Raw genomic sequence first — 15,200 nt, 5'->3', positions numbered from 1 at the left:
CAAAATCTTTTGCCAGACAATCATATTTATAAGGCTTTCCTGTTTCATCTTCCCCAACACTGTCCCATTTGGGTCTGTCCCTGCTGACGGCTGAAGGGTCAAAGGCTTCAGCCAAGGGCAGGAACATCATCTGAGGTGCTGGTGGTGGAGCAGGCTGGGCACAAAGGCAGGGACAGAGTAAAGCCACGGCCATCCCTACACATCTCTCTGTGCTGGGGTCACAGACAGGGACCCCAAGGCTCATGCATTACACGTTTTGAGTTCTTTTTTTGTTCTAATTTAACACATTTATAACATTGAGGTTATGGAGGGATCCATAACAGCCCAGCATCACCTGGGGCTGGCACAGGGCCTGGCTGCTGTCACATCCCTGCAGGAAGGGGCAGGCTGATCCCAGCCCAGGTAAGAGCTGGGGCCTTGGGAAGGTGGAGAGGGAAATAGGGTGACTGGAATGCCCGTGGAGAGAAGGCATTGGCACTCTCTGCTCTGGGAGAGCCAGCCCAGGTGTGGCAGCAGGGTCTGGGGACATGGCTGGGGTCAGCATTTCCTGCAGGAACCTCTGCACACCAGAGCGCTGCTGGGAGCACTGGTCCCTCCTGGGGTCACACAGAACCTTTGAAGCTTTAATTTTAATGCACTTCTCGTAGAATCACAGAAGGCTTTGGGTTAGGGGGGAACCTTACATCTCCCCTTGTCCCACCCCCACCATGGACAGGGAACAGATTGCTCCGAGCTTGAGTAACACTTCAACAGCAATAATAATTCCATTTTTCACAGCATTGGGGCATTCCTGGGGCTCGCTATCACAGCGCGGGTTGGAAGCTCTAACACAAAGCCAAACGAGCCGAGGGCAGCGTGTCCTCTGTGCCAGGCCAGCCCCGCCGCCCCTCCCCGAGCGTGGCAGGGCAGCGGTGCCCTCCCGGTGCCTTCCCGGTGCCCTCCCGGCAGGGCAGCACTCGGAGCGGATCTTTGTGCCCGGCACAGCCCCCGCTGCCCGCCCCTCTGCATCCCAGTGTGACAAACACAGCCACTCTCCTGTGAACGTGTAAAAAGTGTAATAAAGAACAATGGGAGACAAGGAGACAATAGAGAGAAGGTTATCACGGCCAGGTGCATCCTGGCACTCAGCCAAGAGCACACCTTACCTTTGGGGATGCCCCTTAAATACCTTTTCCTTTACATCAGTCCTTTGCATATTCATAGACCCCTATGCACAGTAAACTTTTCCCCCAAACCACTTTACATGTTCCAAGAATTATTTAAGCCCTGCTCCTCCTTGGATCCATATTTTAGAGCATGCAGATTCCTTGGTTGAGGTTTAGTCCACTCTTATCCCCTCCAGGTCTGGCCCTTGGCCCACACTGCCTTCACTAGTGAGTGCTGCTGGTTGGCAGATCTGTCCAGGTGTGCTCATCCTGTGTGCACTGGGTGTTATCCCATCCCAGCAGGCACTGTAACACAGCACAATGATATCAGCTATTGCACCGAGCTTAACTAACAACAGAAATAAAAACTACATCTTTATAACAAAGTTACTTTAACAACACACATGTAAAATCCACATTAATATTTACAAAAAACCAATAATATGTATCTACATATATATAATATGTATCAAGAACAATAACAAGAATAATAAGAATAATAGTAAGAAGAAGAAAAAGAAGGGTAAGATGAAGAAGAGGAAGAAGAGGAAAAAGAGGAAGAAGAAGAGGAAGAAGAAGAAGAGGAAGAGGAAGAAGAAGAAGAAGAAGAAGAAGAACAAAAGTAAGAAGAACAAAAGTAAGAAGAACAAAAGTGAGAAGGAGAAGGAGAAGGAGAAGGAGAAGGAGAAGGAGAAGGAGAAGGAGAAGGAGAAGGAGAAGGAGAAGAATCATCAACACCAGGATCTGCAGATCCAGCAGAGCCTGAGGAGGATGGGCCCTCGGGAGGAGGTGGGGCCCTCGGGAGGAAGTGGGGGCATTCCTGCACAGGAGCTCTGTGATGGAAAGGGGAAAGGAAGAGAAATGCTGCATTTAGAGGACAGGATTTGCTCTGGTTTGGCCTCTGGCCACAGCCCAGGGAGTCCCACTCAAACCTGGGTGAACCCTGGTGCTCCAAGGGTGTGGGATGGAGGGCTGGGGTGTGGGATGGAGCACTGGACACACAGTTTGAGCCCTGTCCATCCCTTCACGATGGGGTGAGGGAGTCAAGAAGTGTGGGAAGGACAATTAAGGCACTGTTCCTGTAGAGGAAATGAATTTGTAGAAAATTCTCAAAGCTTGACAGAAAGTTTATGCACATTGATTGTTGTAATAACAATGTTAGTGACAGTGCGTTGTGTACTTCATTGTACTCAACAATCGATGGAAAAAGGCATCAAAGTTTTGTCTGTAGAAGAGAGAGGGGGAAATGAATTTGTAGAAAATTTTCAAAGCTTGACAGGAAGCTCACACAGTGTGCATCTGTATGCAAACCTTGAGATAAGAAATGCTGACTTGGAAATGCCATGGAGTAGGACAGACATTGTTGGGAGAGAAATGGAAATAGAAACACGTTTCAAAAGGTAGCCTTGCAAATAAGACTAGATATTTTAGAGAAATAGAACTGTGAAAGATACATTGCAGTAGGACCCAAGAGGGGTAATTTTAGATAATTAGCTTTAAGGCGTTTACAATATGGTGTAGCTAAAGCTGATAGGCCAAGAAACGTTTATAATATATTGTAATTAGGAAATAGTTAACTTCTATAAATTATCAATTATAAATATTACATATATATATAAATTTTATATATATAATTTTATATATATAAATTATAACTTCTACATAAATTATAACATCTATATTGTTTCACCCTTCACATGAGACTAAAAACAGAATAAAAGTTTTTAAAATGCCTCTCAGTTGCCCCATCTCTAAGTCAAAAAAGAGTTTAATCCAACAGTCCCAGCACCTGGGCTGTGAGGGCTCCTCGTGGGGCCAAGAGCTGTGCCACCCTCCTGTCAGGGTGCCAGTGCTGGCCAGGGCAGCCAGGAGCTGCCAAATGCCCTGGAAAGCTTCAAAATGAGAGAGAAAATGAGGCATGTGAGCTGAATTTGGGGCAGCCTGGAGCCCTGCCTGGGAGTTTGCATTTCCTTGCACCAGCTCCCTTTTTTCCATGGCTTTGCAGCTGTGAGAAAGGGATGCTCTGAGAGCTCAGTGTTATCATGGCAGCTTTGATGTACAAAAAATGGAGAAATAAACATGATTTTTGGTGCAAAAATGTGATTTTTGTCCCCATATCCTAACTTTGCTGGTGCAGAGCTGAAGCCAGAGCCCTGTTGCACTGAGCTGCAGGGAGCTCATCCAAGCTGGAGGGGGCAGCTGAGGAGCTGGAGCAGCATCACAGCTGAGGGGGGCTGGGCAATGCCACCACGTCCCCAGAGAAGGCTGGAAATCCTATTCCCTGGAAATGCTGTTCCCTGCCCCAAAAACCCACCTTGGCACACAGATGTGGGGTCTCAGAGCCCAGACACAGGCTCTGGGGGATGGAGGTGTCCCCCCCTGCCCAAATGTCCCCAGGGCTGAAGGCCAGGCGGGTGGGAATTGGGCAGGACAGGAGCCACCCTCCCTGTCCAGCCACTTGTCACGATGGATCTCCCCAGGGACAAACCAGCAGCAGAGCCCTGGTCACTGCACCGGAGCCTGTTTGTCCCCGAGGGTGTGCAGACCTGTGTGACAGCTCTGTGACAGCAGTGTCCCTCCTGGTGACCCCCTGAGGGGTTGCAGTGACACAAAGAGCCCCAGGCCAGCCACCAGCTGAGTTTAGAGGTCAAAGCAGCCAGAACTGGGCCAGGCTGCAGCTCCCTGCTGCCCTGCTGGGACCAAGGACACCTTCCCCCAGATGGCCACTCTGGCAGGACAAATGCTCATCCACGTGGCCCTGGCTTGGTGGCACGGGGGGTTTGTCCTTGGCACTGGTTTGGTGCCAGGGCAGCACAGGGACAGCCCGGGCTGGGCTCCTGCCCCGGGGCCCAGGGCTCCCTGCAGCTGCTGCTTGGCTGCCCAAGCCCTGCTGGCACCTCCTGGTGGGTGCTCCAAGGGCTGCCCTGTCCCTCCTGGTGGCCAACCCTGCTGGAGCTCTGGATGCTGAGAATTTTACACTTTCTGTGCTGACAGACTCTGACCCCAAGAGAGCACTGCATTTGAGCTGAGGCCGTGGAGAAGGCTTCCAAAATTGATTAATAGCGCCGGGATTATGGGTGTGTAGTTTGATTAGAAGTGTGTAATATCACAAGGTAGAAAACCAACACAACCACAACCCCTCCTTTGCCCCTGCCTGAGGTGGGGAGCAGCCCTGTCTCCTCTCCCTGCCACCAGCGTGGCCACCTGATCGAGGCCAAAAAGAAGAAGAAGGAGAAAGGCTGGACACACCCAAGATTCCTCCATCTTGGGACCCCGAGCACCCATTATAAACCCTCAAAAATCTATTTTTCACCCTGTGACAAACTATTATTCTACTTAAACTCTCTTGACTTGTAATTCTTCATATAAGGTTGGTAATTTTTACCATGGGTCAAGTGTCACAGACATCTTTTATGGAAAATCCTTTCCTTAGGATTTTTCCTCCTGAGAAACTGAGGCCTCAGGAACAAAATGTAAACAATGATTATCTGCTGCTGTGAAATGCAACAGGTGCATCTGTGATTGGTCTCATGTGGTTGTTTCTAATTAATGGCCAATCACAGTCAGCTGGCTTGGACTCTCTGTCCAAGCAACAAACCTTTGTTATCATTCCTTCCTATTCTATTCTTAGCCAGCCTTCCGAAGAAATCCTTTCTTCTATTCTTTTAGTACAGTTTTAATATAATATATATCATAAAATAATAAATCAAGCCTTCTGAAACATGGAGTCAGATCCTCATCTCTTCTCTCATCCAAGAACCCCTGTGAACACCGTCACAACCCCTCCCAACCAGGCAGGGCTCCTTTACCCCCTGCCTAAGGTGGAGAGCAGCCCTGTCCCCCCTCCCTGCCACCACCGTGGCCACCTGATGGTGGCCAAGAAGAAGAAGAAGAAGAAGAAGAAGAAGGAGAAAGACTGGACACACCCAAATTCCTCCATCTTGGGACCCCGAACCCCTGTTCTAAAACCCTCAAAAATCTGTTTTTCACCCTGTGACAAACTAAGTATTATTCTACTTAAATTCTCTTGACTTGTTATTCTTCATATAAGGTTGGTAATTTTTTCCATGGGTCCAGATCAAAGGCACAGGGGTCTTGGGCTCTGTGCCAAGGGCTCTGAGCCCCCCAGGCAGGGGCTGGAGCCCTCCAGGGCAGCCACAGGAATGTCCTGGGTTCTGACAGCCCCCAGCCAGGTCTGTGTCCCAGAATGTCCCTGCCTGTTCCCCCTTTGCCACCCCACTGCTGCAGAGGTGTGGGGTGGAGCCCCCAGAACAGCACTGGCTCCAAGAGGCTTTCAGGAACGGGTCCCCACAGGCATGGACACACAGGGACTGCTGGGATAATTTAAAATCCAGGGCACAGACCTGATTATTGCCCTAGTTTGCATCAAACCTCAGTTTGGGTTTTTTTAGCAGCCTTTTGATGAGCTTGTCAATGACAAGTTGCTAATTGAGGAGTGGGAGGCCCATAGTGTCCTGTGAAAACGGGGGAGGAAAAAAGCCAGGATTAAAACAAAACTGTTTAAACCTGGCACTGGGCCTGACTGCAGGGAGCAGGGGGATGGAGGGGAGCCAGGCTGGGGGGCCTCAGAGAGACCACGGGGGTGCTGCTGCTCAGTCAGGGGGTGCTGCTCACCCCAAATCTCAGCAGGGGCTGGGGGGGCTTCAGCAGGGACACCCCCAGCACCCCGGGGTGCTGCAGCAGGGGGAGGGCTCTGGTCTCTCACAACATCAGCCCCCTCCAGCACCCAGTAGAGCTCCAGGCTCCACATCTTTATATTCCACACCCCCTCAATATACTCAATGATTTATAAATTCCCTACACGTACTGCTGGGCTAACAAGCACACTTTAAAGCACAAGCTAAAACATGAGGTAAAAAAGGATCGGGGAGAGATGAAAAAACACTGCTTTTAAATATTTTTGAAGTTATTAATGGTACAAACCACATTTTCTTCCTGCACCCTGTGGATTATCTCTGTGGGGATGGTGGGGTTGTCTGGCACCCAGGAGCCCCTTCCCCATTCCCCTCTGGCCCTGCACAAAGCAGCTTTGTCTCCCTCTTCCTGTCCCTCCCTGGCTCCCGTCCCATCTCACCCTGCATCACAAGAACCCTCCTCCTCCTCCTCCTCCTCCTCCCTTTATCTGGGGGGAGTCCCAGCCCCTCAGTGCAGCTCACAGAGCCCCCCCAGTCTGGAGGGGATGGGGAGGATGGCAGGGTCCCCACCCCAGCCCTGGCAGCTCTCAGGGGTGATAGAGAGGATGGCAGGGTCCCCCATTGTCCCTGGCAGCTCTCAGGGTGATGGGGAGGATGGCAGGGTCCCCCATCCCCATTGTCCCTGGCAGCACCCACACGCTGGGGCCAGGGGTGCAGGTGGCACTGAGCGAGGGTGGGCACTGCTCCCCAAAGCCCCCTGTGCTGGGGTGCCTTGGGGGGCTCTTTTCCTCCTGCAGCCCTTGGTTTAAGGGGCTGCTCTCGCTCTGCTGTGGCAGCCAGGCTGGAGCTCACCCAGGAGGGCTCCTCTCAAATCCCAAATCCAGCCCCAGTGTCCCCACAGAGATAATCCACAGGGGTGCAGGAAGAAAATGTGGTTTGTACCATTAATAACTTCAAAAATATTTAAAAGCAGTGTTTTTTTCATCTCTCCCCCATCCTTTTATACCCCATGTTTTAGCTTGTGCTTTAAAGTGGGGTCCCAGGACGTGGCTCTGCTTCCCAGCCCTAAACTGGCAGTGCCTCCCGAAGCTTGGCCAGCAGGGTGTGCTGGGCTCTGTGTCACCCAATCCCTGTCCCCACGGAGGAACAAACCCCAGCACAGCTGGATCTGTTCCCTTTCCTGCTGCCAGACACCCCAGAAAAGCTTGGGGTGGTTTGGCTCAGCATTGCTGCCCGTTCAGGGGGAGAAGGGCCCAAAACCCCCTCCCCAAACCGGGCCTGGCTGCTTTTGTCATGTGCCAAAGGGAGAAGGGGCAGGCAGTGCTGGGCACGGGCAGTCCCTGCACCTTGCCAGAGGAGCATTTGGGCTTTTCTGGCCTTTTTTTGGTGGGGTTTTGCAAAGCTCTGCCTTTGCCCCAGCTCCCTGTGGTTAATGGGGGCTGGAGGAATGCCTGGGGTAATTAACACAGCCCGGTGTTTCCAGGGATGGTTTGGGGGGGGCCAGCCCTGAGCTCTGGGAGAGCAGAGCGATGTTCCTGCCTGCAGGGGCAGCAGCAGACCCTGGGACAGGCACAAGGGCTGGCTCGGTGACAGTGACCTTGGCAAGTGCCACCACAGCCCTGCAGGGGCCACAGTCCAGCAGGGTGTGGGGGCTCGGGAGAGGGGACACACGCAGGGGCATCCCCTTGGAGCTGAGCCCTGCCAGTCACTCTGTGCCCGAACAGCAGTGCCCAGAATCCTTGTCTGGTTTGCCCTCATCCTCCTGGCACTGCCCTCACCCCTCCTGGCACTGCTCTCATCCATTCCAGCACTGCCCCCGTCCCTCCTGGCACTGCCCCCCTGCCCTCCCCTCTCCCAGCCGCATGACCTCAGGCTCTGGCTGCTTCCCTGGGACTGATCTCCTCGGGCACCCGGCCACCAGCACGGCAGGGACAAGGGCTCTGTCCCACAGGGAGGACAGACAGACGGACAGAGTGTTCTCCCAGCAGCTCATGGGGAGGCCACCACCGGGTCACACAGGCTGCAAAAGGGCAAAATCCCACCCCATCCCATTTTCTCCGGAGAGGGGCTGAGGGCTGCTCCTGCCCCTTCCCGTGATGGATGAGCCTCTGGCAGCCCCGAGTCCCAAAGGGGGCGGCCAAGGGCCAGCAGGGCCCTTCCTCCCCCCTCTCCTCACCCGCGGTCACGAGGCTGCAGTCAGCAAAAGGAAAATTTTATTCCATCTACGCACGCTTTATTATTGTTATAAATAATAATAAATCCCGGCGGCAGGAAGTGGATTTAGGGAGCAGGAAGGGATGTGGGGGATGGTGAAACTCCTCTCGCTTCCCCCATGGGGAGGGATGTGAGGTGTGAGAGGACCCAGATGTGTCAGGGCAGTAAAACCCCAGAGGATGTTGTGGGGAATTGGAGGGGAGCAGGGCAGGGGGACTGGGGGGCATTTCCCACCACACCCCCTGATCCCAAATCCTCACCTGGCCTTTTGCCCCCACTGCCCTCGTTGATTCCTTCTGGACATTTTTGATCCCAAATATTGGATTTCCAAGTGCTTTTGGATGGCATTGGCTGCCCTCCCTGCTGAGGTGTTTCTGGCAGGAGAAGCCCGTGATGCCACCAGCTCCAGGGGTGCCTTCTGCTCTGAGCAGGCTCCAGCTCCCAGTGTCTGTGTCACACCCAGGGTGACCTCCCCAGTGCCTTTGGGGACCCCAAAGGAAGGGGTGAGGGAGACCTGCATGAAAACTCAGTTTTTTTGGTGATTTCCACCCCCCCTGCTTTGCTGGGTGAAGTCATGACTGGAGGAGCTGCTGATGGGACTCAGCCCATGACCACAGCCTGATGGAGATTCCAGCTCCCCACCCAGCCCTCCCTGGGGCCCAGTGACAGGTCAGCTCAGCTCACATCCAATGGAAAACTGGCTTGGCTCTATTATTATTATTTTTTTTTAATTTTCTGTTGTGTTTCAGTTTCAAGGTCAGTCGGAAAAAAAACACAAAACAAAACAAAACTGCTGCAAACAAGGGCTCCACCAGTTGGTGATATGGGACCAGCAGTACCTGTGGCATCTGGATGCTCTGCCAGGAGCAGTGAGCTGGGGACAATCCCCAGAGGGGGAACAAAGGGGTTTCCACCACTGAGTGACTGTTCCTGTACCACTGAGAGCTTCCAGCCCTGCAGGGTGTGGAGGTGCCCTGGTCCCACACCAGGGCTGTACCTGGGGCAATGGCAGGGAGCGGAGGGAGAGTGCTGAGCTAATCCCAGTGGTGGGGAAAGGAGATGGAGAAGGGGAGAAGCAGCATCAGGAGGGCTGGAAGGAAGGTGGGAGTGCCTCCATCGGAGGAAGATCCGAGCCACTCCTGGCAGTGGGAGGATGTTCAGAGCAGCCCAGCATGGATACCCTGACCCATGGATACCCTGCCAAGCACAGGGCCCCATCTGGAACTGGCTGGGCACCTCAGAGTTTGCTCTCACCCCCACACAGCCCCTCACCCCTAGAGCCAGCAGCGAGCACAGGGGCTGGGACCCCCAGCCCCACCCCAGCAGAGCCCCTCGAACCCAGCATGGCTGCAGTGAAACACCTCCTGCAGCCAGGAGCTCCTTACCCAGGGCAAGGCACCCTTCCCGGGAGCAATGCCACCATCCCCGCCATGTCCCAGCAACGCCACTGTCCCCACGATGTCCGAGCAATGTCACCATCCCCGAGATGTCTGAGCAATGCCACCATCCCCGCCATCCCCAAGCAATGCCACCATCCTCGTTATGCCCAAGCAATGCCACCACCCCCGCCATCCCCAAGCAATGCCACCATCCTCGTTATGCCCAAGCAATGCCACCACCCCCGCCATCCCCAAGCAATGCCACCATCCTCGTTATGCCCAAGCAATGCCACCATCCCCGCCATGTCCCTTGCCCCGAGCGCCTCCGGGGGCTCTGTCCTGCCTCTCTCTTTGTGTCCCTTTTGTCATGACCGTGACTCCAGCTCTGTTCCCGCTGCCTCCCCGAGCTCGGGAATTCCCGCAGCTCGCCACGCTGCGCTGAGCACGTTCCGCTCCCGCCTGTCCCCGCTAATTAGCGCGGCTGACCGAGTTTCCTTCATCAGCGCTAATTGACCAGGTCTGCGTTCGCGGCTTCCCCTTCCTGGCTCTCGCCGTGCCCTGCGGTGATTTCAGCGAGAGAGAGAAGGGAAATGAAATGGAGCTGGAGGTGCCCCCTCAGTGCATCTGACACCATCCTGACACCGACTCCCGCAGCTGGGACACGGGGACCCCGCGGGGCTCAGGGCACCGGGGAGGCACCTCGGGCCAAACCCAGCCCTGGAGCTCTGCAAAGCCTCTTTGTTCCCTGCCAGTGGTGGCTGTCACCCCCCTGGGGACCCACTTGTGTGACCATCCCCGCTTCCTTCACCACTCAGGCACCCGGTGGCATCACCAGCCAAGGGGGCAGTGACACCCAGTGCCATGGGATGAAGCCACCCGGCTGTGACAGGTGCTGGGGACAGCCCGTGGGTGGCACCTGGCAGCGCTCAGCCCTGCTCCCCATTAGCTGCAGGTCGATGGGATTGATCCCCCTGGAGCTGTCCCTGATGCAGCCCAGGTGACCCAGCACGGGAGGGACAGCAGCTCGGGGTGGGGACACAGGACACGGTGACACAGGGACCCAGAGCAGCAAATCCCTGCCCTGGCACTGCCCTGACCCCCGTGGCCTCCCCTGTGGTCTGGGACCGCCTGTCCCAAAGGAGGACACTCCTCACGTGTGTGTGTGTGTGACCAGGGCTGTCCCCGTGGGCTCAGGGGAGGCAAGAGGGCTGGGGCTGTGGGGTACAAGGGGATTTGGGGAGAGGGATGCCCCTATGAGAGGTGCATGGGGATTCTCAGGGGTCTCTGTGCAGCTGGAGGGGGTTTGGTGTCTCTGTGGGGCACTGGGGGATTTGGGGATGTCTGTCAGTCTGCCAGGGGGGCTCAGGGGGTGCTCGCTGTGGGAAAGGGCAGAACTGGGGGGGTTTGGGGTACAGAGCTGCACCTGGACACTCTCTGGGGATGGATGGGATACAGGGATGGGGACTGCACCCCGCACACCTCCTGTGCTCTGCTAACAGAGGGGAGCAGCCCCAACCCCCAGTCCCGGGCTCTGTCTGTTTGTCTGTCTCTTGGGTCTGCTCCGCCCCCGCCTCCTCCACCCTCCCCCTCACATCTGGCCAGCAGCAGCTTATTTTTTCCTCCAGGGTTGCGACATCCTGAGCCACGGGATGTTTGTCCTGAGCCTGTGCTGGACCCCTGGAGGGGGAGGGTGGGAGGATTGTCTTGGCCAGGGAGCTCCAGTGACAATATCTGACTGCCCTCCCACCCACTGTCCCCAAGGGCAGAGAGGGGGAAAAGCAAATCAGACCAGGGCTGGAGAAGGGAGAGTGGATTCCTGCTGAGGATGGGGAAGGGTGATAGAATCCCAGCCGGGTCTGGTTCTCCAGATCCTCCAGGACTGGGCAACAGTGACCAGATCCCTACAGGGATGGAGAGGGACAGCTGGAGCCTCTTGGGGCTCCATCGTGTCCTCAGTCATGATCCACAGCCAGGTCATGCTCCACTCAAAGGCCTGGGTGACCACAGGATGGGGGTGCCACCAGAGCAACCCTGGGAGCACAAGACTAGGGGTGCCCCTAGAGCATCCCCACTGCTGGAGCCAAGCAGGGGCTGAACCACCCCTGTCAGCCAGACCCCACCTGTGCCTCCCTTTTCCCACCAGAATAAGCACCATTCATTCAGAAGAAACCATTTTATTATTTTTTTTTCCCAAAGAAAAAAAGCAATATAAATATTAGAGTATAAAACTTGCGTGTAACACATCGACGTTGGTCTATATGGGTATAAGAAGGATATAAGCATATATATAATATATAAGTATAATTCAATATTAGACACATTGAAAGGGCAAACGTGTTTCATTTCACGCACACTCGGAGCACAGACCACATGGAAAGAAGATACAGAGAAAATTGAAAATACTGATGTCCACAAGTTAGTTACTGCAATTAAAAATAACACGCCACTAAATACACGACACTCACTACGCTACCTCAGATTTGCAGATTAAAAAGAAAATATAAAGACTACGATTCAGCTACAGCATTTCTAGAGGGGGGGCAGGTGGCAGCTGCAGGGGACAGGGTGGGAACCGCTCCCAGTGCAGCCAGCGCCGGAGGTGGCTGGATCTGGATGGAACACGGAGGATGCTCCTGCTGCCCTGTTTGGGGAGGGGGCAGGGGTGGGGAGAGCCTGGCTGAAAGGGCTGGGTCTGCTCGGGTGAGTTACGTGTTAGTGATTAAAAAAGGAAAAAAACAACACAAACCCCCCTGGGAAACTCGGTGTGGCCCCTTCCGGGCCACCCCACAGCTCCTCTCCTGGCTCTGGCTGCACAAAGCCCCCATCTGCCTCTCCCGGGGGCTCAAAGCTGCTTTGCTATGGGAAGCTGGCCTGGTGCTTTGTTGATGGGCACATGGAGAAACTCTAATCCTCATCCTTCCATTCTCCCTGCAGGACACAAAGCCCAAAGCCAGTGGGAGCGTCACCTCCTCCTCAGGCTGGCCCCGCACAGCCCCGTGTGCCACTCCCCAGTCACTGCCCCCATTTTGCAGCGTCACCCCCTGCTCTTGGGTCCCTTGTCTAGATCTGGTCCCCAAACACCACCAAAACAACCATCACTTACTCAGCCACCAACTCTGCACCAAAGCCATGCACCGGCAGCTCCGCGGATCCCACCCTTTGGGCGAGACGCCCAGAACCGCCCGACCGCCCCAAAGAACCGAACTAGAAGCAATATTGAGTTCCCCCGGCCCGCCTGAGCCATCCCACCCCCTCCCACCCCTTCCCCAGGGCAGCCCGGGCGGCTGCCGGCGCGTTCACACCACGTGGGCATGCGAGGACTGTGCGGGTCCGTGGAGCTACGGCGCTAGTGCAGGTGTGAGGAGAGGGACGTGCATGCAGACACCGTGTGCAGACAGTGAAACCCCGTCCCCGTGTCCCCTGGGGGACCTGGCCAGGCCTGGCCGCGGGGGAGCGAGGCTCTCTTAGCCTTAATTCCATAAGAACATCGACTGTACATATAAATATTTACTGCAAAGAAGGTTTGAGATGTGTCTGCTCTTCGGAGACCCCTAGAACCGCCGGGGCAGCTGCCGCACACCTCGGCATGCTCCTCATGGAATTCCCTGACTCTCACACAGCTGGAGGGCTTTTTTCCTTATCATATTTCAGGCCATTAGTGGTTACACTTTAAAAAAAAAAATTAAAAATGCTTAGGATGCAGCTTTGCCATATTCCCTTTGACTCATGCAATATACACAATTTTTTTTTTTTTTCAGATGACAGGTAAGCAGGAACTGAAGCACTCCCTACCAACTTCCAGATTCCAAAATCCATCGCTATCATTGACTGGGGGTGAATTTTACGAATGGAAAATTTAACAGCAAAGAATTGGAGCGTGGGCTTTAAGCTAAGAACTTCCTTTTCCTTTCCAAAAAATAGCTGAAGGGCTATAAATTAAAAGATCCACATTAAAATTATTTACACTGGGCAAAGCCGAGTACAAGCCTTGTGCCTTTCTTGGACTACCTGGGAGCAAATTGGATCCAAAGACATGGCAAAAGACCTTCCGCCCTTGCATATTCTAATACCCGAGGGATTGTATAAAACATTATTCACAGGGCACTTGTTTGTGTTGGGTTTAGATTCCGGATTGGTTTTCATCATGAGACCTGAGAGCAGCGAGCCCCTGCTCTCAGCCCTGATGATGACGAGATACATTCGCAGCATTTCCTACTTTTGCACCACAAAAAAAAATTCACATTCGTCCTCCGGCCTGGGCTGTGGTTTTGGGGGAGTGCTGGAGCCGGCTGCCCTGTAGCTCTAAGGTCTCCTTTTTCTTCTTCACTACTTCTTCTCCTTCTTCCCGGATTTCTTCTTGTTGCCGCCGGCGGGGGCGGCGTTCTTGGCGTCGCGCTTGCCGGCGGCGTTGGTGAGGGTGGCGTTGCTGCCCGGGATGTACACGTTCTGCCGGTAGTCGGGGACGTGCTGCAGGGTGAACTGCGGGCCGTAGCGGGCGCTCAGCCCCATCGTGCCATTGCCACCGCCCAGGGTCGAGTTACCGTCAGCAGCTTCTGTGGGGAACGCCGGGCACGGGGGGAAAGAGAAGGGCAGGAGGATGTTAAAGACAGCTGGAGACCCCCACACCAAACCCCAGCAGCCCCACAGTGTGTCAAACCCAAAGGAACATCACCTTCAGCTCCCAACAGAACAGCCCGGCACAGACTCCCACACCAAACCCCAGCAGCCCCACAGGGTGTCAAACCCAAACCAACATCACCCTTCAGCTCCTCACAGGGCAGCCTGGCACAGATCCCGACCCCAGCAGCCCCACAGAGTGTCAAACCCAAACCAACATCACCCTTCAGCTCCCCACAGGGCAGCCTGGCACAGACCGGGCACAGAGAAAGGCAGGATGTTAAAGCCAGCTGGAGACCCCCACCCCAAATCCCAACAGCCCTACAGAGTGTCAAACCCCAACCAACATCACCTTCAGCTCCCCACAGGCCAGCCTGGCACAGATCCCCACCCCAAACCTCAGCAGCCCTACAGAGTGTCAAACCCAAACCAACATCACCTTTCAGCTCCCCACAGAACACCCCCCCCACCCAAACTGCCCATGACAAACACATTGTGCAGTCGCACCATTAGCGATGCATTAAAGGAAATCCGATATTTATTTATTTTTCCGCCGCATTTAAAACCCTGCCCGCGGTATTTTTCGGCAGCCAGGTTTATTCAGGGAGCAGGACACGGGAGAGGAGAAAGAGAACCCCTCCCCTGCAATACCACAAAATGGCTCTAGGAAGCCGAGCGCGGAGGAAATCAATGCCAGAGCGTGTCTGATGGTCCAGATCGGGGAGCAGGGGGAGGGGAAGGCGGACTCATTCCTGTCGCTATGCAAAGCTCCAGCACGGAGCGAGCAGTGGGGAGGGGCACGGCGCCCCCCGGGATGCTGGAGAGCAGATGGAGACGGGGGGATGCACGGGGGCAGCGGGAGAACGAGCACGGGGGGATGGCAGGAATGAGTGATGCTGTTGCCATGCACGATTTGCTCCAGTGCAGCTGCCTGTGCACGGCTCAGGGTGGGATCCTTCTGAAATGGTTTGCTGAAATTCAGCCTTTGTCTCGGAGACTGTGGCTCCCATCTCAGCCTTTAACTGCCTCATGGCTGGGGCCAGGCTCTCCTGAAGGATGGGGACACCCAGCCAGGGCACCCAAAGGGTCCAAGGCAGAGCCCAGAGGTGCTGCTCCCTCCTTCCAGAGGCAGAGAGATTGTGGGAACAAAGAAAAACAACGAGCAGAGGTGGTGGGCTGGGTCCCCTCGC

At 54.8% G+C, this 15,200-nt stretch overlaps 1 protein-coding gene across 1 annotated transcript in view; it reads right to left on the bottom strand.

The window, feature by feature from the left end:
* Positions 1 to 11,551: 11,551 nt before the first annotated feature.
* LOC128944625 (protocadherin gamma-A10-like) overlaps positions 11,552 to 15,200 on the bottom strand; it is an 86,345-nt gene continuing 82,696 nt past the window's right edge. Inside the window, 1 exon segment of the mRNA XM_054287973.1 lies at positions 11,552 to 13,946. Coding sequence (XP_054143948.1) covers positions 13,720 to 13,946 — 227 coding nt within the window. The 3' untranslated portion in view covers positions 11,552 to 13,719.

This window comes from Melozone crissalis, unplaced genomic scaffold (assembly GCF_028551555.1).
Source record: "Melozone crissalis strain CALT ecotype California unplaced genomic scaffold, PUWL_Pcris_2 ptg000061l_1, whole genome shotgun sequence".
In the NCBI taxonomy this organism is placed as follows: domain Eukaryota; kingdom Metazoa; phylum Chordata; class Aves; order Passeriformes; family Passerellidae; genus Melozone; species Melozone crissalis.
This window is presented reverse-complemented; position numbering and strand designations above follow the sequence as displayed.